At 37.3% G+C, this 23,890-nt stretch overlaps 1 protein-coding gene across 1 annotated transcript in view; it reads right to left on the bottom strand.

Annotated features, from left to right (window-relative positions):
- Positions 1-1,439: 1,439 nt before the first annotated feature.
- Positions 1,440-23,890, bottom strand: part of MGAM (maltase-glucoamylase) — a 246,667-nt gene continuing 224,216 nt past the window's right edge. Inside the window, exons 45-48 of the mRNA XM_065542691.1 lie at positions 17,063-17,112; positions 7,463-7,636; positions 5,915-6,152; positions 1,440-4,114 (exon numbers count right to left, since the gene is read on the bottom strand). Of these exons, the coding sequence (XP_065398763.1) occupies positions 2,187-4,114; positions 5,915-6,152; positions 7,463-7,636; positions 17,063-17,112 (2,390 nt within the window). The 3' untranslated portion in view covers positions 1,440-2,186. The remainder of the gene's footprint in view (positions 4,115-5,914; positions 6,153-7,462; positions 7,637-17,062; positions 17,113-23,890) is intronic.

The raw sequence follows: 23,890 nt of genomic DNA, 5'->3' as shown, positions 1-23,890 counted from the left end.
CAAGTGAGGGAGTCTGTGACCAAGCCCATAGAATTTTGAGTTTTGTTTTGAGTTGGAAGGTCAATTTAAGAGTCATACATACACAAGAATAAGGTCTATCAACTTTGTTCAGAGGACTGTAGCTTGTGGGTAGATTCCAAAAGGCAAATGTTGCTGACTGATGAATCTGTGCCCCTCATCTGGAGCACCATCAAATCGTCTGGACAATAGTACAGCTGGGCTGGCAGATCAAAAAGCTGGGCAGATGTGTTTGTAGACAGTGGAAGATATTCATGTGGAGTAAGTCACAGATGCTGGAGTACCTATATGCTGGGGAAGTTGATACTACACTTGACAAGGACATGAGAGTGGAAATAAGATGTTTCTGCCCACTTAAAGGAAGTTGTTCTCAAACTCTTTAGCTTCAGAATCCCTTTACATTCAAATTTGGTGAGGGCACTGTGCTTTATTTATGTGGGTTATATCTGCTAATATTTACTGCATTAGAAATCAAAATTGAGTCATTTGTAAAATATTTTTTAAATATTTATTTTTCGTTCATAAACAATAACATATTCACTTTGTGATAACATAAATATGTTTTTAATGAAAAATAACTATATTTTCCAAAGCAAAAAAAAATTAGTGAGAAGAATGGCATTATTTTACATTTTGTAAATCTGTTTAATGTCTAGCTTAACAGAGGACAGCTAGATTCTTTTTTCTGTTTCTATATTCATCTATTATGACACAATATGGCATAGAGTATCTGGACAGTGCCACTATACACTAATGAGACAATAAAACTGAAAAAACAAATAACTTAGTATCATTATGAAAGTAGATTTGAAGAACCTGTGTGCCCCAGAAAGTCTTGGGGAACCCCATGGATCCCTGAACTAAACTTTGAGAACACTGTCCTAGGGTTAAACCTACAATAGTATCCAACTGACCAGATTTGGTAATGACCATGGGTCTGCTCATGGGGGTCTGAGTGATCTAAGAAAAGAATGGATCAAGGATGAACGATGAATTTGGATATGAAAAACCAGGAATAGACTGAAAACCCTAACACAATGAAGGAGAGTCTGAACAGTGAAATTATAAGGGAAAAGCTTGCTTTAATAGAAGAAAATGCAAATAAGATTATGAACTCTGATTCCAATGTGGAGGCTGTTTTCCTTATGCTGTATATTTACATTCTCACCTCTGTCTGGGTAATTTCTGATTTATACTAGAGTCAGAGCCAGTCATTGGTGGTAACAGTGAGGCTTTAAGATTATCTCATAATTTAGATTAATTCTAAGTTTCTGAGAATACTCCACTGTCTACAAGTGGAAGTACTTATAAAATCTGTAGTAAGAGTATTAGTAGTACCTATGAAATAATGGTTACAACATTCAGGAATTTATGTTTTAGGATCTATAATAATTTTATTTTCTATGATAGTCAAACCCACATGTAATATTTATAATTTAAATTATTTCAGTGCCTGAAGTAAGGTTACACAAGATCTTCAATGGTAGCATGTTCCGTATCTGTAGCTACCGCTAGGATCTCTTCAGAAGCAATAATACTATTAGTATGTGTAATGCAAATGACTCTATTGGTAGATATGGCATTTGGAAAAGCCCATAGGAAAATAAAGTGCGTTTTTTTAGCATTACTAATTACATACTCTACTGTAATATCAATAACTGTTGGTATAGAAACCATTTGAGTGCCAGGAGTATCACCAGTGCTCTCAGTTATGGTATTATGCCATGTGACCCAAGAAACAAGTTGGGCTACTTCAATAACTACATCTAAGGCAATAGTATTTACAGAGCCTAATGTGGTGTTATCTGAGATACCAAAGTTACCTGTGAAATCTGTAGTAAGGATATATAGGATATATAAAACATCTGTAGTTTAACTGATGAAGTTATAGGGATAATAACTATAATTTAAAAGAATAAGAATACATATTATGGCTGCAAAATAAGTACCCACAGCTTCTTTGGTAAAATCTACAAGGTTTGTAAGCCTTCCTAAACATGTCTACAATGACAACAGTGTTTGGAGTAGCTGTGTCTTTTATGGCTAGAGTACTAACATTTGTGAAAACTTAAGTAGCATAAGATAGAGTATCTCATAACTGATTTTCTATATCTGTAATAGTTGTTTGAAGGAGTTATATGAGGTAACTACCCTGCCTTGAGTAGCAATCATGGAACTTGAGTAGCATTTATGGCATTTGTAATATAAGTAGGTGCAGTAGCAGAGGTATGTACTGTACTATCAGGAGTGGTAGTATTTAAAGCATATTTTGTAATACTTGTAGTATCTTTGGTAGCACTAGTTGCAGTAATAGGTAAATAACTAGCCACAGAATTTGTTACCATGTGGGGAGTCTGTGAATCTAGACCAGTAGCTGTTATTGCGTCTGAGACTGTTGTGATATTTGAAACGGAAATGTGTGTAGTGTTACCTGTAACACTGCTGGAGTTATCTGCATCAGTAATATCCATGGTGCCTAGATTAGAATGATTTGTAGGAGCTAATGATGTGTGGCTTAAGGCCAGTGTTGTAGTAGTAGTAGAATGGGGAGTAGTGAACTGTGTGATGTGTGTGGTGAATTTGTCTGTGGAAGTAACTGTTGTATCTGGACTTATGGTATTATCTTTGGTGCTGGTAGTAGTGACCATAGCATCTATTATCATGGTACTTTTTGTATCAAGAGTGTTGAAAATCATGGTGTTTGCATTTGTAGGGGTAGTAAAATTAGTAATTTTATCAGTAGTGAATGTATTACTTGTTGAAAACATGCTCAAAATAGGAGTAAGAGTATGGGTAGGAGTGGTAGGAGAAGTTTGGTAATAAGTAGTCATGCCAGGAATAGTATTATTACTTGTAGTAGTAGCATCAGTACTTGGAGAAGGAGTAGTCACAATAGGAACACTATTACCAAAAGAAGTAGTTGTTATGGAAATACTATTACTAGTTGTATTACCAGCAGACATTGTAGCTAAAAGAGAATTTGTCACAGAAGCATCATTATTTGTGCTAGCAACATCAGCACTTGTAGGAGAAGTGGTTACCATAATAACAGCAGAGTCCATAGCATTACTATTTTCAGAGAAAGAAGTGGTCATAATAGAAAAACTGTTGCTAGTAGTGTCAACACCAGTATTTGCAAAAGAAGGAATAGCTGTAATTGGAACAGTATTATTAGGAACAGTATCATCAGTACTTGTATGAGAGGTAGCAGTTATATTAGCAACATTAGTACTAGTGCTAGCATTAGTAGTATTTGTTTGAAAAGGAGTACTTATATCATTAATAGTAGTACTAGTGCTAACATCAGTAGTACTTGTTAGAGAAGGAGTAGTGGCAATAAGTACAGTAGTACTAATGGTGGCATCAGCAGTACTTGTCAGAGAAGGAGTCACTGAAATGGGAATGGTAGCAATAGTACTCACAGTAGTACTACCTGTAGGAGAAGGCATAGTGGTATTAGGAACAGTATTATTAGTGTTAGCATCTGCAGTATTTGTAGGGAAAGGTGTGGTTGTAATAGGAACACTAGCCCTAGTGCTAGCACCAGTACTACTTGTAGGGAAAGGAGCAGTTGTATCAGGAACAGTAGTACTAGTTGTAACACCAATAGTACTTGTTGCAAAAGGTGTGGTTGTGATAGGAACAGTAGCATTAGTGCTAGCAGTAGTAGTACTTGTAGGGAAAGGAGCAGTTGTATCAGGAACAATAGTACTAGTTGTAACACCAGTAGTACTTGTTGCCAAAGGTGTGGTTGTGATAGGAACAGTAGCATTAGTGCTAGCAGTAGTAGTAATTGTAGGGAAAGGAGCAGTCGTATCAGGAACAGTAGTACTAGTTGTAACACCAGTAGTACTTGTTGCCAAAGGTGTGGTTGTGATGGGAACAGTAGCATTAGTGCTAGCAGTAGTAGTACTTGTAGGGAAAGGAGCGGTCGTATCAGGAACAGTAGTACTAGTTGTAACACCAGTAGTACTTGTTGCCAAAGGTGTGGTTGTGATGGGAACAGTAGCATTAGTGCTAGCAGTAGTAGTAATTGTAGGGAAAGGAGCGGTCGTATCAGGAACAGTAGTACTAGTTGTAACACCAGTAGTACTTGTTGCCAAAGGTGTGGTTGTGATGGGAACAGTAGCATTAGTGCTAGCAGTAGTAGTACTTGTAGGGAAAGGAGCAGTCGTATCAGGAACAGTAGTACTAGTTGTAACACCAGTAGTACTTGTTGCCAAAGGTGTGGTTGTGATGGGAACAGTAGCATTAGTGCTAGCAGTAGTAGTAATTGTAGGGAAAGGAGCAGTTGTATCAGGAACAGTAGTACTAGTTGTAACACCAGTAGTACTTGTTGCCAAAGGTGTGGTTGTGATGGGAACAGTAGCATTAGTGCTAGCAGTAGTAGTACTTGTAGGGAAAGGAGCAGTTGTATCAGGAACAGTAGTACTAGTTGTAACACCAGTAGTACTTGTTTCAAAAAGTGTGGTTGTGATAGGAACAGTAGCATTAGTGCTAGCAGTAGTAGTACTTGTAGGGAAAGGAGCAGTCGTATCAGGAACAATAGTACTAGTTGTAACACCAGTAGTACTTGTTGCCAAAGGTGTGGTTGTGATAGGAACAGTAGCATTAGTGCTAGCAGTAGTAGTACTTGTAGGGAAAGGAGCAGTCGTATCAGGAACAATAGTACTAGTTGTAACACCAGTAGTACTTGTTGCCAAAGGTGTGGTTGTGATGGGAACAGTAGCATTAGTGCTAGCAGTAGTAGTAATTGTAGGGAAAGGAGCAGTCGTATCAGGAACAGTAGTACTAGTTGTAACACCAGTAGTACTTGTTGCCAAAGGTGTGGTTGTGATGGGAACAGTAGCATTAGTGCTAGCAGTAGTAGTAATTGTAGGGAAAGGAGCAGTCGTATCAGGAACAGTAGTACTAGTTGTAACACCAGTAGTACTTGTTGCCAAAGGTGCGGTTGTGATGGGAACAGTAGCATTAGTGCTAGCAGTAGTAGTACTTGTAGGGAAAGGAGCAGTTGTATCAGGAACAGTAGTACTAGTTGTAACACCAGTAGTACTTGTTTCAAAAAGTGTGGTTGTGATAGGAACAGTAGCATTAGTGCTAGCAGTAGTAGTACTTGTAGGGAAAGGAGCAGTCGTATCAGGAACAATAGTACTAGTTGTAACACCAGTAGTACTTGTTGCCAAAGGTGTGGTTGTGATAGGAACAGTAGCATTAGTGCTAGCAGTAGTAGTACTTGTAGGGAAAGGAGCAGTTGTATCAGGAACAGTAGTACTAGTTGTAACACCAGTAGTACTTGTTTCAAAAAGTGTGGTTGTGATAGGAACAGTAGCATTAGTGCTAGCAGTAGTAGTACTTGTAGGGAAAGGAGCAGTCGTATCAGGAACAATAGTACTAGTTGTAACACCAGTAGTACTTGTTGCCAAAGGTGTGGTTGTGATAGGAACAGTAGCATTAGTGCTAGCAGTAGTAGTACTTGTAGGGAAAGGAGCAGTTGTATCAGGAACAATAGTACTAGTTGTAACACCAGTAGTACTTGTTGCCAAAGGTGTGGTTGTGATGGGAACAGTAGCATTAGTGCTAGCAGTAGTAGTAATTGTAGGGAAAGGAGCAGTCGTATCAGGAACAGTAGTACTAGTTGTAACACCAGTAGTACTTGTTGCCAAAGGTGTGGTTGTGATAGGAACAGTAGCATTAGTGCTAGCAGTAGTAGTACTTGTAGGGAAAGGAGCAGTCGTATCAGGAACAGTAGTACTAGTTGTAACACCAGTAGTACTTGTTGCCAAAGGTGTGGTTGTGATAGGAACAGTAGCATTAGTGCTAGCAGTAGCATTTGTCAGGAAAGGGGCAGTCGTATTGGGAACAGTAGCATTAGTTGTAACACCAATAGTACTTGTTGGGAAAGATGTGGTTGTGATGGGAACAGTAGCAGTAGTGCCAGTGGGGGTATTTGCACTGGCAGAACTGGTGATTGTCTCAGAACTGGTGGCATTGGTAGTAGATGGAGAAGGATGAGAACTCATTGGGATGGTGCTTGTCTCAGTTGTAGTGGAAAGTACAGGATCACCATCAATCCAAATAACCTCAGTTAACTTTTCCAGGTTGATAGTGTTGTTAGTCAATTGAATAGTTAGTGTCTGCCAGAAAAGAAGAGATATAAATGCATATTTTGGAACTTAAATCTCACATGTAGGTCACCTCTTAAATTACAATTTAACAAAAAATGTTTATATCCAGCAATAGGATATAAACATTCCTTTTTAGGTTAGGTCACATTGATTTTGGTCAGATATTACAGAGAGATGCTCTGTGTGCATAATCCCTATGCTGGAAATCTTTTCTTTTCACTTCATTTAGTGTTTACAAATATTTGTAGCTGTGATTAAAACCAACATTTATTAAAATCTCTTTGCTTTGCCATTGGGTTTTAGTCCTCTTGACAGCAAGCTGGTTTCATGTTTTCCTCACTCCAGACAGTATAGTGTCTGGCACATACTAGGCATCAGATATGCCGTAGAGTTTTTAAAAAGAAGGTATTCAAGGATTTTGTGCACAATCTTAACTAGAAGCAATTACTTGCAAAGAGTGGTTTTGAACTCAATAGTCCAGGTAAAATGCTTTAAGGTAAGTACCCAGAAGAGGCTAGAGGGAGAAGATCTATTCGAGTGCTCAGAGGGGCCATCTTCCGAAGTCCAAATACCATCAGGGCACCCATTTCAGTTTTTAGAACACAAGAACTATGGTTATCCATTTTCACTTTTCTAAACCATCCCCTATGGGTTGCTGGTTCTGTATTTATGATGTCTTATGTTCCAAAAATGAGATACTTTTTTCTTTGTGGTTGCCTTTGGTAACTATTGGCATTTCATCTTCCAAAATTCTGTTTTAGTTGGTTCTAGAATCCTCCAGTACGGCCTGCTATTTATGTCCCCCTGTTTCATCAACCTTTTATCTTATACCACAGGTGGGATGTATTCATTTGACAATTACCACAGTTTACTGCCAATTTTCATCCACCTGTAAGATCCATCAGTTTGATCAGGGACATGAATAACTGCAGGAAGCATGGGGGAAACCTTCGACAGCTTTAGGGAATCACCTTTGTTTTAGCCTTTGCAGCAGAAATAAGTTTTATTTTGCTAATGTGGAAGACTAATCTATCAAAACACAGTACAGTTTCTTTGGTAAATACATGGAGAGGATCTCATCAGGCCAGTGATCAATGACCCCTAGGCTATACCAGAAAGACCATTAATGTTGCACATTTTACAATATGATTCAACATTTGCAACTTTTCAGGAACATATCTATTGCACATATTTATAACCTTCTAATACACGAGAATATAACAATGATAATAATTTTAATTGTTAGCAAAATTATTGGTGATAATTTTGCAGAACGATAAAATTTACTTATGATATGCTAATATTCCTTTCAGACCTACCTGATTATGAGGGTCACTCGTGAAATTTGTCTCCATAAATTGCTGGTTGTCATAGGTGAAATTGACTTGTGTCACATAAGTAGAGTTCACACCCCAGATTCTAATATATCTAACTTTTAGTGGATTCGAGTCACTCAAATATTTATTGTGTATGGTCTGGATTTGCAGGATGTTCTATAAAGAATTCATAAAGAGAAAAAAATAACATATTGTTGATAGACTATGGTCCATATTAAAATATTAACAACAAACCTAAATTTACTTTTCTTCTATCAGTTTGCTATTTCTATTTATGTATTTACATTTTTATTGATACATAATAATTATACATATTTATGGAGAACATGTGATATTTTGATACATGTATACAATGTGTAGTGATCAAATCAGGGTATTTAGGATATCCATTACCTCAAATATTCATCATTTCTGTTTGTTGGTTGGTTTTTTTTGAGACGGAGTCTCACTCTGTCACCCAGGCCGGAGTGCAGTGGTGTGTTCTGGGCTCACTGCAACCTCTGCCTCCTGAGTTCAAGCGATTCTCCTGCCTCAGCCTCCCAAGCAGCTGGGACTATAGGTGCGTGCCACCACACCCGGCTAATTTTTGTATTTTTAATAGAGACGGGGTTTCACTATGTCGGCCAGGCTGGTCTCCAATCCCTGACCACCCACCTCAGCCTACGAAAGTGCTGGAATTACGGGCCGGAGCCACCATGACCAGTCATATTCATCATTTCTTTGCATTGGAAACATTTCAAATCTTCTCTTCTAGCTATTTTGAAATTTACAATAAATTGTTGTTAACTATCATCACCCTACTATATTACCAAACACAAGAACTCACTCCTGCTATTTAACTGTTTCTTTGTTCCCACTAACCAACCTCTCTTTATGGCTCCCACCCCTTCCCAGCCTCTGGTTATTATAATTCTACTCTCTACACACTTCATGAAGACATACTTCTTGAGTATCTGCTATAATAAATTTGGTAATGCCAAAAATAAGTTTATTGTACCAGCATTATGAAAGTTATTTCCCCTATATTATAAGTATTCTTATAACCATTTTGAAAAGAAAATATCATTATTGCTATCTTAGAGATAAGGAAACTGAAGCTCTGGAAAATGAAGTGAGTAGTCCAAAGCGACAAGGCTAGATAACATAGGTAAAGTTGGAAGTGCAAGGTGCCCCTGTACATACTACTGCACGAGTTAATTTAGAGTGAACAAAGAAGTGTGCAAACAGTCCCTGGACTGAGAACAGTGTGCAAGAAACAGGAAGTTAACCAAATCATGAATTGTTTAAGTATCAATACAAGGGTTAAAATAATATGACATAAATTATGAGGTGGCACATGATGAAGGCCCAGATGAAAATCATAGTGGATATTTTTCATGGATGTGAAGAGAAAGGAAAAATTACACGGGAGGAAGAGGGTCAAGAGAGAACTTAGGAAGGACATGTAACTTCAGAACTCCTGGAAGTATGGGAAAGATTTATTATGAGACAGGAAATAAGGGTACGGGGACACATTGAACAAAGCCACATTCATTGAGGAGTGCAAGGGCAACCATAGCTGGTGCTGAGTAAACACAGACATGAGGCCAGTTAGGTATGTAAGGAAAGATTTTGAAGATTACATGCAATAATCAAGGAGATCGTTGTAGCAGAGTGAAGCTATGCATTTCTCAATTATTATGGCTGCAGTAGGAAGAGAAAAAAGAAACGTTCAACTGGTATTATGAAGGATGAATAAGACTTTTGCTACTGGGCAGGCAGAATCAAGGAAAAAATTTATAGCTCAAAATAAATGGGTGTACTAAAGCTAGTAGATTTGAGAGAGTTGATTTTTAAATTTCCTAGAATTTTGCAAGCCAGATGATTCCTGAAATTGGTTAAGATGGTGGGAGCAGCTACACTACAGAAATTAGCAAATGTTACAAATTATCTCCCACCTCCACAAGCTGGTTTACCAACCAGGAAACCGTTGATAATAGTTATCCCCCAGGGAAAGTTGGGAGCTTTCTTTCATTTCAGGCCCCTTATTCTTAAGGAAAAAATTTATCAAACGTCACAGAAATAAGAATTCATTTATCAGAAAAATGGAATTTTGAAATTAGATGTTATTAAAGGGCAATCTAATGTTTTACAATTTTTTTAAAACTCAGATTAAACAGGGTGTCATTCCTAATTTGAATAATAGCAGTAGAAATAGGATTTCTAAAATTCAGGATTTCCAGATCATTAAAATAATATTCATTAAAATAATATTTGAGAGGAAAAAATATGTACAGTCTTCAACCCAACTACTCTTGATTTAAGAGCAGAGAATACACAAATTTAATTAGTATACAATTAAATTTATACAAAGTCTGGCAGTTAGTTTCAGAGAGGCCAAATGCAGGATGGAACAATATGACCTGATAATCATGTCTATGAGAAGAATTTGAAGGTCTTAGCTGACCATGAGATTTATATGTGCCAAACATCTGATACATGTGTTAAAAAATAACGCAATGCAGTAACAGCAGAAAAAATATAGAATATAGCTAAAAAGAGGTAGTAGGCAATATGGAAGTCTATCTCATCTTATAGAAATGTAAGGTAAACTATATATGTAACTGAATATTTTCTAGTAGTCACATTTTTTTAAAAAGTGAAAAGAAAAAGGGCAAATTAATTTCAAATTATATTTTATTTATATTATATAGCCAAAACGTTATTATTATGAAATTTTTCAATATAAAATTATTCATGAGATAATTTTTTTTTTTTTTTTTTTTGAGATGGAGTTTCGCTCTTTCTATCCAGGCTGGAGTGCCATGGCATGATCTTGGCTCACCGCAACCTCCGCCTCCCAGGTTCAAGCGATTCTCCCACCTCAGTCTACCGAGTAGTGGGGATTACAGGCATGCGCCACCATGCCTGACTAATTTTTGCATTTTGAATAGAGACAGGGTTTCTCCATGTTGGTCAGTCTGGTCTCAAACTCCCAACCTCAGGTGATCCTCCTGCCTTGGCCTCCCAAAGTGTTGGCATTACAGGCATGAGCCACCGTGCCCAGCCAAATTTTTTTTTTTTAATTATACTTTAAGTTCTGGGATACATGTGCAGAACGTGCAGGTTTGTTACATAGGTATACATGTGCCATGGTGGTTTGCTGCATCTATCAACCTGTCATCTACATTAGGGATTTCTCCTGATGCTAGCCCTCTCCTTGCCCCCTTGCCCTAGTGTATGAAGTTCTCCTCCCTGTGCCTATATGTTCTCAGTATTCAACTCCCACTTATCAGTGAGAACACGCAGTGTTTGGTTTTCTGTTCCTGTATTAGTTTGCTGAGTGTGATGGTTTCCAGCTTCACCCATGTCCCTGAAAAGGACATGAACTCATTCTTTTTTTATGGCTGCATAGTATTCCATGGTATATATGTGCCACATTTTCTTCATCCAGTCTAACACTGATGGGCATTTGGGTTGGTTCCAAGTCTTTGCTATTGTGAACAGTGCTGCAATAAACAGACATGTGCATGTTTCTTTACAGTAGAATGATTTATAATCCTTTGGGTATATACCCAGTAATGGGATTGCTGGGTCAAATGATATTTCTGGTTCTAGATCCTTGAGGAATTGCCACACTGTCTTCCACAATGGTTAACTTAATTTACATTCCCAACGACAGTGTAAAAGTGTTCCTATTTCTCCACCTCCTCTCCAGTGTCTGTTGTTTCCTGACTTTTTAATGATGGCCATTCTAACTGGCGTGAGATGATATCTCATTGTGGTTGTGATTTGCATTGGGCAGTATGACCATTTTCACGATATTGATTCTTCCTATCCATGAACATGGAATGTTTTTCCATTTGCTTGTGTCCTCTCTTATATCCTTGAGTAGTGGTTTGTAGTTCTCCTTGAAGAGGTCCTTCACATACCTTGTAAGTTGTATTCCTAGGTATCTTCCTCTCTTTGTAGCAATTGTGAGTGGGAGTTTGCTCATGATTTGGCTGTCTGTCTATTATTGGTGTATCAAAATGTTTGTGATTTTTGCACATTGATATTTTATCCTGAGACTTTGCTGAAGTTGCTTATCAGCTTAATGAGATTTTCGGCTGAGACAATGGGGTTTTCTAAATACACAGTCATGTCATCTGCAAACAGAGATAATTTGACTTCCTCTCTTCCTATTTGAATAAGCTTTATTTCTTTCTCTTGCCTGATTGCCCTGGCCAGAACTTCCAATATTATGTTGAATAGGAGTGGTGAGAGAGGGTATCCTTGTCTGGTACTGGTTTTCAAAGGGAATGCTCCCAGCCTTTTTCCATTCAGTATGATATTGGCTATGGGTTTGTCATAAATAGCTCTTATTATTTTGAGATCTGTTCCGTCAATACCTAGTTTATTGAGTGTTTTTAGCATGAAGAGGTGTTGAATTTTATCAAAGGCCTTTTCTGAATCTATTGAGATAATCATGTGGTTTTTGTCATTGGTTCTGTTTATGTGATGGATTACAATTATTGATTTGCATATGCTGAACCAGCCTTTCATCCCAAGGATGAAGCCAACTTGACTGTGGCTTTTTGATGTGCTGCTGGATTTGGTTTGCCAGTATTTTATTGAGGATTTTCGCATCGATGTTCATCAGGGATATTGGCCTGAAATTTTCTTTTTTTGTTTTGTCTCTGCCAGGTTTTGGTATCAGGATGACACTGACCTCATAAAATGAGTTAGGGAGGAGTCCCTCTTGTTTGGAATAGTTTCAGAAGGAATGGTACCAGTTCCTCTTTGTACTTCTGGTAGAATTTGGCTGTGATCTGTTTGGTCCTAGAGCCTCAATTTCAGACCTTGTTTTTGGTCTACTCAAGGATTCGACTTTTTCCTGTTTTTGCCTTGAGAGGGTGTATGTGTCCAGGAATTTATCCATTTCTTCTAGATTTTCTAGTTTATTTGCAGAGAGGTGTTTATAGTATTCTCTGATGGCAGTTTGTATTTCTGTGGGATCAGTGGTGATCTCCCCTTTACCATTTTTTATTGTGTCTATTTGATTCGTCTCTCTTTTCTTCTTTATTAGTCTGGCTAGCAGTCTAACTATTCTGTTAATCATTTCAAAAAACAAGCTCCTGAAGTCATTGATTTTTTTGAAGAGTTTTTCGTGTCTTTCTCTCCTTCAGTTCTGCTCTGATCTTAGTTAATTTTTCTCTTCTGCTAGCTTTTGAATTTGTTTGCCCTTGCTTCTCTAGTTCTTTTAACTGTGATGCTAGGGTGTTGATTTTAGATCTTTCCTGTTTTCTCCTGTGGGCATTTAGTGCTATAAATTTCCCTCTAAAAACTCCCTCTAAAAACTCCCAGAGATTTTGGTATGTTGTGTCTTTGTTTTCATTGGTTTCAAATAACTTATTTATTTCTGCCTTAATTTCATTATTTACTCAGTAGTCATCTAGGAGCAGGCTGTTGAGTTTCCCTGTAGTTCTGTGGTTTTGAGTGAGTTTCTTAATCCTGAGTTCTAATTTGATTGCACTGCGGTCTGAGAGACTCCTTGTTATGATTTCTGTTCTTTTTCATTTTCTGAGGAGTGTATTACTTCCAATTATGTGGTTGATTTTCGAATAAGTGCTACGTGGTGCTGAGAAGAATGTATATTCTATTAATTGAGGGTGGAGAGTTCTGTAGATGTCTATTACATCTGCTTGGTCCAGAGTTGAGTTCAAGTCCTGAATATCCTTGTTAATTTTCTGTCTTGTTGATCTGTCTAATATTGACAGTGGGGTATTAAAATATCCCACTATTATTGTGTGGGAGTCTAAGTCTCTTTGTAGGTCTCTAAGGACTTGCTTTATGAAACTGGGTGCTTCTGTATTGGGTGCATATATATTTAGGATAGTTAGCTCTTGTTGTTGCATTGATCCATTTACCATTACATAATGGCCTTCTTTGTCTTTTTTGTTATTTGTTGGTTTAAAGTCTGTTTTACCAGACACTAAAATTGCAATCCCTGCTTTTTTTTTTTTTTTTTTTTGCTTCCCATTTGATTGGTAAATCTTCCTGCATCCCTTTATTTTGAGCCTATGTGTGTCTTTGCATGTGAGATGGGTCTCCTGAATACAGCACACCAGTGGGTCTTGGCTCTTTATCCAATTTGCCAGTCTGTGCCTTTTAATCAGAGCATTTAGCCCATCTAAATTTAAGGTTAATGCTGTTATTTGTGAATTTGATCCTGCCATTATGATGCTAACTGGTTATTTTGTCCATTAGTTGATGCAGTTTCTTCATAGTGTCAATGGTCTGGTACTGTTTTTTTCTTTTCCATATTTATTGCTTTCTTCAGAAGCTCTTGTAAGGCAGGCCTGGTGGTGACAAAATCCCTCAGCATTTGCTTGTCTGTAAAGGATTTTATTTCTCCTTCACTTATGAAGCTTAGTTTGGCTGGATTTGAAATTCTGGGTTGAAAATTCTTTTCTCTAAGAATGTGGAATATTGGCCCCCATTCTCTTCTGGCTTGTGAGGTTTCTGCAAAGAGATCTGCTGTTAGTCTGATGGGCTTCCCTTTATGGGCAACCCAACCTTTCTAGCTGACCTTAATTTTTCCCTTCATTTCAACCTTCGTGAATCTGACAATTATGTGTCGTGGGGTTGCTCTTCTCAAGGAGTATTTTTTGTGGTGTTCTCTGTATTTCCTGAATTTGAATGTTGGCCTGTCTTGCTAGGTTGGAAAAGTTCTCCTGGATAATATCCTGAAGTGTGTTTTCCAACTTGGTTCCATTCTCCTCGTCACTTCCAGCTACACCAATCAAACATAGGTTTGGTCTTTTCACATAGTACCATATTTCTTGGAGGCTTTATTTGTTCCTTTTCATTCTTTTTTTTTCTAATTTTGTCTTCACGCTTTATTTCATTAAGTTGATCTTCAATCTCTGATATCCTTTCTTTTGCTTGATCTATTCAGTGATTGATACTTGTGTATGCTTCATGAAGTTCTCACGCTACATTTTTCGGCTCCATTAGGTCATTTAGGTTCTTCTCTAAACTGGTTATTCTAGTTAGCAATTCCTCTAACCTTTTATCAAGATTCTTAACTTCCTTGCATTGAGTGAGAACATGCTCCTTTAGCTCAGAGGAGTTTGTTATTACCCACCTTCTGAAGCCTACTTCTGTCAATTTGTCAAATTCATTCTCTCTCCAGTTTTGTTCCCTTGCTGGTGAGGAGTTGTGATCCTTTGGAGAAGGGGCATTATGGTTTTTGGAATTTTCAGGCTTTTTGAGCTGGTTTTTCCTCATCTTCGTGGATTTATCTACTTTTGGTCTTTGCTACTGGTGACCTTCGGATGGATTTTTTTGCATGGTCATCCTTTTTGTTGATGTTGATACTATTGCTTTCTGTTTGTTAGTTTTCCTTCTAACAGTCAGGCCTCTCTTCTGCAGGTCTGCTGGAGTTTGCTGGAGGTCCACTCCAGACCCTGTTTGCCTGGGTATCACCAGTGGAGACTACAGAACAGTTAAGATTGCTGCCTGCTCCTTCCTCTGGAAGCTTCATCCCAGAGGGGCACCTACCAGATGCCAGCTGGAGCTCTCCTGTATGAGGTGTCTGTCGACCCCTGCTAGGAAGTGTCTCCCTGTCAGGAGGCATGGGGGTCAGGGACCCCATTGAGGCGGCAGTCTGTCCCTTAGCAGAGCTCCAGCACTGTGCTGGGAGATCCACTGTTCTCTTCAGAGCTGGCAGGCAGGAAGGTTTAAGTCTGCTGAAGCTGTGTGCACAGCAGCCCCTTCCCCCAGGTGCTCTGTCCCAGAGAGATGAGAGTTTTATCTACAAGACCCTGACTGGGGCTGCTGCCTTTCTTTCAGAGATGCCCTGCCCAGAGAGGAGGAATCTAGAGAGGCAGTCTGGCTACAGTGGCTTTGTGGAGCTGTGGTGGGCTCTGCCCAGTTCAAACTTCCTGGTGGCTTTGTTTACACCATGAGGGGAAAACCACCCACTTAAGCCTCAGTAATGGCAGACGCCCCTCCCTCCACCAAGCTCAAGCTTCCCACATCGACTTCAGACTGCTGTGCTGGCAGGGAGAACTTCAAGCCTGTGGATCTTAGCTTGCTGGGCTCTGAGGGGTTTGGATCCACTGAGCAAGCCACTCGGCTCCCTGGTTTTCCAGGGGAGTGAATGGTTCTGTCTCATTGGTGTTCCAGGCACCACTGGGGTATGAAAAAACAAAAACAAAAACAAAAACAAAACACAAACTCCTGCAGCTAGCTTGGTGTCTGCCCAAACGGCCACCCAGTTTTGTGCTTGAAACCCAGGGTCCTGGTGGTGTAGGCACCTGAGGGAATCTCCTGGTCTGTGGGTTGCAAAGACCATGGGAAAAGCGTAGTATCTGGGCCGGATAGCAGTGTCCCTCATAGTTTCCTTTGGCTACAGGGGGCTATCATACTGGATAGAACAGCTCTAAAATATGCTCTCAATTCTGGTGTTTTAAAAGAAATCTAAGTTAACTGGAGTCTAAACAGAATGATCAGATCTGGAAACCACTATAACCAGGAAACAGAGGAAATATGAAGTTAGCCTGGTGATGTATAATTCTAAGAAGACAAAGGAATAACTGAGAGACATCTTCAAATATGTGAATCACTGTTATAGAAAAAAAATAGATTTCTGCTATACTACTCCTAGGTTAAAGTGACTAGGTAAAAATAGAGAAGCAGAATCCAGGTTTGACCTAGAATGATCCTCCTCATACTCTAATTAAAATTATATAGATTATCCATGGGATCATTTAACATGCAAGGTGCATTGATTGCATTACTGTTATGAATTATTCACCCCTTACAAATCCATGCCCCTTTCCATGCAATTTTGCAATGCCTTCCCACTCCAGTTGAGGCATTCTCTCCCTCCTCTGTCTCTGGGCTCGACCATGTGATTTTGCTTTGGTAATGGGAAATTAGTCTACTCAATACAAAAAAATAAAAAATAAAAAGAATTAAGGGATCTCCACTTTTATTTTTTTATTTTAGCCCTCTTCCATAATTATGAAGAAGCCATGCCTAGACCTTCCCACAAGGCCATGATAAGCCATACGAGAGTCAGCTGACCTCCCAAGATATGTGAATACACAGCCAAGATTATCTAAACAGCCCAATAGAACCAAGACTGACTGGAGATGTATGTGAGCTGGCAAAGATCAGCCAAAACCAGGCCCAGATCATCTGAGCCCTGCAAGCTCATGAGCCAAGTAAATGCTTATTGTTAGATGCCACTAAGGTTTTGAGGTCTTTCATGCATTATTGCATAATTAACAACTTATATAGCATTTTCCTTTCAAAATGTATCAGCCAGTAAATTTCTCATCTTTGGGAAACATGTTATACATTTAAGGCCCCATTTTTTCGCCAGCATTGTATGAATTCCAAGTTTCTTTTCATAGAGATGGTATGCTGGAAAACTGTCAAAATAAGGATTGTTTCTTCCTTATTTTAAGGACAACAGACCTGGATTATAAAAGTAAAGGCAAGAAGAACCTCCTATTAAGATGTGGGATATTACATTTACACAGTTGACTGTAATGTTTAATCTGTAGACAACTGGGAAAAGATTTATAAAATGTAGTAAATTAGTCTTACCTGAGCTGCTATAAAGTTTGCCAAAAAATAATTTCCATTTTCATAGGTATCTGCAAACGAGGAAAAGAAAAGAATAAACAACTACTAACTGCTTCAATTGCAGCAAGTAATCTTGAGCATGGTCAGAAAATATCTCTGTGGGGTCACAGTTACTGATGATTGTCACCTCTCTGAGGAGTACTGAAGATAGTGACTAAGAGACTATTTCACTGCATGTTAGTGTGGGGATGTGCAAACAGAAATGGGTACCTTGCTGGGGAGGTCAGAAGATTACAAATGCAAGAGACTCTGGGTTGGAACTAAGGATAGATTAGCTGAAGTGTGGAGACTACTGTTTGGTTATTCTGCACGAGACAGCAAGCATGTAGTCATAGGAGTTCACATAGCTATGATGTTAAAGACTATGATGATAAAGCAGAGGCAGGTGGTTAGGAATTCAGGCTCCCAAGTCAGGTAGACATGTATTGAAATCCCAACTCTTGTACTTAATAGTTGTGCAACCTCAGACAAGTTACTTAACATTTTATTATCTATTGAATGGAGATAATAGTAACCACTTAATGGCAATAAGGCACATAACATTCTTCTTGTGCAGAATAAGTACTTAAAATTGATTGTTCACTGTCATTGAAGTCATAATCAATCTTCACCTTCACCATTCTTCTCTCCCTACTCTTAGCTCATCCTCCCATAGTGCTCCAGATTCCAAGCACTTCTGCCTCTGTAGAATTTACTCCATCAGTTCTTCCCTATACCTTCTCTGCTTTTTCAAGCTACATTTATGCTCCAGAGTACTCTGTTCTGGTAACACTTTTACTTAATTCTATTTATATCAAGCTACTACCATGTCTCCTTTTTATTACCATACATCTTAAAAAGGTAACCTTTGCTGGGTTGGGCACGGTGGTTCACGCCTGTAATCCCAGCACTTTGGGAGGCCAAGGCAGACAGATCACGAGGTCAGGAGATCAAGACCATCCTGGCTAACATGGTGAAACCCCATCTCTACTAAAAATACAAAAACAAAATTAGCCAGGTGTGGTGGTGGGTGCCTGTAGTCCCAGGTACTTGGGATGCTGATGTGGGAGAATGGCATGAACCCAGGAGGCAGAACTTGCAGAGAGCCAAGATCGTGCCACTGCACTCCAGCCTGAGAGACAGAGCGAGACTCCATCTCAAAAAATAAAAATAAATGAATAAATAAATGTAACCTTTGCTTGTTATGTCTGTGTACCCAACTCATAATTCAATCTTACATCTCCTAAACTCCAGCTCCTGTGTTTCCTTTTTCCATGGAATCTGACCCTTTCTAAGTCACCAGTGACATAGTATATAAACTCTAAATATCTCCTAATACTGTTCAGGATTTTTAGGTCACTTTGACCACACACCTCTCCTTTGAAATACTCCTTACTTTATGTCTCCTTCCCATATGGTTCCTATAACTCCCTGTTTCCTAAAAGTCAGTTTCATTTCATGTTCTGTTCTTGGCCCTTCTCAACATTCCAACTCTTGCCAGTATTCCAACATATTCTCTCCCAAACCAACTCACTCTCTAAGTATTCTAAATTACCTCCACTTTTATGGAAGCAATTATACAACCCATATTTTAAAATTTAGTCTTGGCTAGAAAATGTAACCTGGGCAAACACTACAGCCTCTTGTAGCCGTTAATAAAAAATTGTAAAGAATGGGATTCTGTCAACATGCTTTTTTAAGATTATCCTTGAACCAGCCATTATATCACCTTATGTGAGGAAAAGTTAAATAAATGGTTCCAAGTCTGTTAACAGAACATTTAAGTTACACTTACACTTACACTGTATCTTAGTAGTTTAAATTTGAATTTTTAAGCCTGTCTGATTTTTAAAAATGATAAAAAGTTCCATGAAAATTTAAAAGTTGGAAGTTTCAGGTACGATTAATTTTTAACCTTAAGACTAAAATATACTGTAACAGAAAGTTAAAATTTTGTAGGAAATGGCTTTATTTGTTTACATTTTTGAAACATATTGCTCATAGAGGGCTGATTTTGCATACTAATTGTGATGTTATTAACCTGCAATGACATCACTCATCTAGTTCTAATCAGTTAAACCTGTATCAAAGGACTTTCTATGTTCTCTTAAAACATTGATTCTCAACCAGCAGTAAATTTGCCTCTCTGGGGACATTTTACAGTATTTAGAGATCATGTAGTTATCTTGAAAATGACTTTGCTTTTGACATCAAGTGGGGAGAGGACAGGGATGCTGCTAAACAGCTGTAATAACCAGCCCAGTCACCACCACAAAATAATTATTTAGCCCAAAACGTCAATATTGTTGAGGTTGCAAAAACCTGCTTTAAAATAAGGCCCATTTTTGAAAACGAACAAAATTGAAGAACTCATGCTTCCTGATTTTAAAACGTACTACAAATCCACTGTAATCAAGACAGTGCAGTGCTGACATAAGAATAGACATGTAGATTAATACAATAGAACTGAAAATTCAGAAATAAATCCTGACATTAATGGTCTATTTATTTTTAACAAAAATTCCAAAATAATTCAATGAGAAAATAATAGACTTTTCACAAATGGTTCTGGGAAAACTGGAATCCACACACAAAAGAAAGAAGTTAGACCCCTGTCTCACACCATATACAAAAATTAACTCAAAAAGAACCAAAGAGTTAAATGTAAGAGCTAAAATTATAAAACTCTTAGAAGAAAACCTAGTAGCAAATCCTTGGGACTTTGTAATGGGCAATGGTTTCTTAGATATAACACCAAAAGCACATTAAACAAATGGAAAAAAAATAGATAAATTAGACTTCATCAAAATTTAAAAGTTTATGCCTCAAAAGAGGCACCTGCTAAACGAGAGAAAATATTTGAAAATCATGCATCAGATGAGGGACTTTTATCTAAATTCTATAAAGACTGTTTATGATTCAATAATAAAGACACTTTAATTTTACAATGTGAAAAGCATATCAAAAATCATTTCTCTGAAGAAAATGTACACATGGATAATAGGTACATGTAAAGATGTTCAACAACATTAGTTATCAGGGAAATATAAATTAATCAAAACCACAATAAACTACAGCTTTTCACCCACTAGAATGACTATAATCAAAAAGATAGATAATAAATGTTGATAAGGAAAAAGATAAATCAGAACCCTCATACACTGCTGATTGGGGTGTAAAATGGTGCTGCCTCTATAGAAAACAGCTGGATATTTCATCAACAGTTAAACATAGAGTTACCATATAAGCCAGAAATTTCACTCCCAGGTATGTATAGTACACAAGAGAGTTTTTAAAAGTGTGTCTATTCAAGAACTTATACTCAGATGTTCATAGCAGCATTATTTATAATTGCCAAAAAGTGGAAACAATCCAAATGTGCATCAATTGATGGATGAATATACACCAAGTACTTGTCATGATCTGATAACATAAAATAGTCTGCAGTCCCATTGGCAAAAGTGTCACTGAGGTACCAAAGTGTTGAATGTCTCATCATGGGCACTGACTCCTTTTATTATCATTCCTTCCTCACCTAGCAAACCCTTGATTAAACGTTCATCTTTCACAAAGGCTTAATTTGAGAAAAAAATGTACTTTCCCAAGAGACAAGAATATTAAAGTGCATTTAATAAATACAGTTATTAAATTTAAAAATTGGCACTGTAGTATATTATGCCCTTATAAGGCTCAAGTCCTGTCACAGCTTTGAAATCCAGGATGGCTGGTCAACCTCCTCTTTTTGACTTTTGGGTGCCTTATTCTTATTATCTTATTAACCACACTAATTTTATTTTATTTACTTATTTATTTTCATTTTGTTTTCATAAGTTAGATATGCTAATTTTAATGTAAAGTATCTCATATTAAGTGTTTAGAATAGAGTTTTATTTACTTTACATATAAATGACACATTTTATTCAGAACTCATGTGCCAGGAATGTTTTATGTATGTTAAATCATTTTATCCTCATAAAATTACAACAGAGGTGTATGTTGTAGATAATAAAGAAGAAATGGAGACAACAAAATGAAAGTAATTTTCCAGAAGACATACAACCAGAAAGTTACTGAGATGGTATTCAAACCTAGATCTATTTAATTTCAGAATACCACATGCCTCTCCTAGAGTTTCTTACCAGATTATGTTAAAAAGAAAGTCCAAAGACTAAACTGAGTTTTGAAGAGAGAAGTTGTTTAATTCCTTCATATTTTTTCTTTAGCAAGTTTTCACCCATAAATGGATAATAAAACCATTTGAAAAATATCTCTCATATATCATATTAAGTGAATATAGGGTTATAATATATTATCCATAAACTGTTAGGAGAAATTTAAAATATTATTTAAAATACCATCAAAAACTTAAAATACTTAGGACATATTTAACAAAATATGTACAAGATCCATACAGCGAAAATTATAAAACATTGCTAAGAGTAATTAAAGAAGACCTAAGTAAATGGTAATTATATAGAGATAGATAGGTAGATAAGTACGTAAGTAGATGAGAGAAAGAGACAGAGGAAAAAAAGAGATGACAAATATTCAAAAATTGGTCTTAAGAATAAAAGCAATTCCAGTCAAAATTACAGAAGGTGGTCTTGTTGTTAAAAATTGATAAGTTGATTTAAAAACCTGTGTGAAATACAAAAGAGCTAAAATAAGCAAAGAAAAAGAAGAACATGAAGAGTATTTCCTTCTAGGATTTGTAGAGTTTGAGTTCTTACATTTAAATCTTTAATCCGTCTCTAGTTAATTTTTTTATACAGTGAAAGGTAAGGGTTCAGTTTCATTCTTCTGCACATGGCTAGCCAGTTGTCCCAGCACCATTTATTGAATACAGAGTCTTTCTCCACTGCTTGTTTTTGTCAACTTTGTCAAACATCAGATGGTTGTAGTTATGTGGCTTTATTTCTGGATTTTCTATACTGTTCTATTGCTATGTGTCTGTTTTTATAACAGTACTATGCATGCTGTTTTGGTTACTTTAGCCTTCTAGTATAGCTTGATGTTGAGTAGTGTGATACCTCTGTCTTTGTTTCTTTCGCTTAGGATGGCTTTGGCTATTTGGGCTCTTTTTCTGCTTCCATAGGAGTTTTCAAATAGTTTTTTCTAATTCTGTGAAAAATGATGTTGCTAGTTTGATAAGAATAGTGTTGAATCTGTATATTGCTTTGATTCTTCGAATTCATGAGCATGGAATGTTTCTTTCCATTTATTTGTGTCTTGTCTGATTTCTCGACATTGGTCTTCGCAAAAAATTTTGGCTAAGTCCCCAAAAGCAATTACAACAAAAACAAAAATTGACAGGTTGAACTTAATTAAACTAAAGAGCTTCTTCACAGTGAAAAAAAGCTATCAACAGAGTAGACGACCTACAGAATAGGAGAGAGTATTCACAAGCTATGCATCCAACAAAGGTCTAACCTCCAGATTCTACAAGAAACTTAAATCAAGAAGCAAAAGTCAAATAACCCCATTGAAAAACAGCCAAAAGACATGAACAGTCACTTCTCTAAAGAAGACATGTAAGTGGCAAATAAACATGAAAAAATGCTTATCATCACCAATCATTAGAGAAATGCAAATCAAACCCACTATTATTAAAAAGTCAAATAATAACATATGCTAGCAAGGCTGCAGAGAAAAGAAAATGCTTAAACACTGTTGGTGGAAATGTAAATTAGTTTAGCCACTGAGGAAAGTAGTCTGGAGATCTATCAAAGAAATTAAAACAGGACTACCATTCAACCCAGCAATCTCATTACTTGGTATGTACCCAAAGGAAAATAAATCATTCTACCAAAAGGACCCATGCACTCTCATGTTCCTCGCAGCACTAGTCAATTGCAAAGACATGGAATCAACACAGGTGCCTATCAACAAAGGATTGGATAAAGAAAAAGTGGTACATATACACCATGGAACACTACACAGCCATAAAAAAGAATGAAATCATGTCCTATGCAGCAGCATGGATGCAGTTGGAGGTCACAACCTTAAGAAAATTAACACAGAAAAAGAAAACCAAATAATGCATTTTCTTACTTTTAAGTGGGAGCTAAACACTGAGTACACATGGACATAAAGACAAGAACAATAGACACTGCAGGCTATTAGAGTGGGTTACAAGGAAGGGGGGCATGAGTTGAAAAACTACCCATTAGTTACTATGCTCACTGCCTGGGTGACGTGATCCATACCCCAAACCTCAGCATCATACAATATGTCCATGTAACAATTCTGCAAATGTACCTCCTGTATCTAAAATAAAAGTTGAAATTATAAAAATTTACCATTTTATATAAGGAACTTGAGCATCTGTGGAATTTGATATCCACAGGGGTCCTGGAACCAACCCCCTATGGATACCCAAGGACAGCTGTACTTCTTTCTAGCCAGCTTCTCCCCACTCCTGATCCTTCCTTCCAGGATCTGTCAACTACTGTTCTGCTTTCTGTCACTATAAATTAGATTTGTATTTTCTAAATTTTATGTGAATAGAATCACACAATATGTACTATTTTTTGTATTTTTAGCATCTTTAACTTAGCAAAATGCTTTTTACATTCATTCATGCTGTTGCATGTGAAAGGAATTAATTACTTTTTATTCCTAATAATAATCCATGGTGTCTTCCATGGTAATATTCCATGACTATTGACCAATGTACTTATTGATGAATATTTTAGTGGTTTCATTTTTTGACCATTAAAATGAATCTGACATTATTATTTGAATGTAAGTTATTTTGTGGTGTAATATTTGCATATAACTTATACACATCCTCCCATGTACTTTAAATAA

Source organism: Macaca fascicularis, chromosome 3 (assembly GCF_037993035.2).
Source record: "Macaca fascicularis isolate 582-1 chromosome 3, T2T-MFA8v1.1".
Classification (NCBI taxonomy): domain Eukaryota; kingdom Metazoa; phylum Chordata; class Mammalia; order Primates; family Cercopithecidae; genus Macaca; species Macaca fascicularis.
The sequence above is the reverse complement of the archived record's forward strand: the minus strand, read 5'-3'. Positions and strand labels throughout refer to the sequence as shown.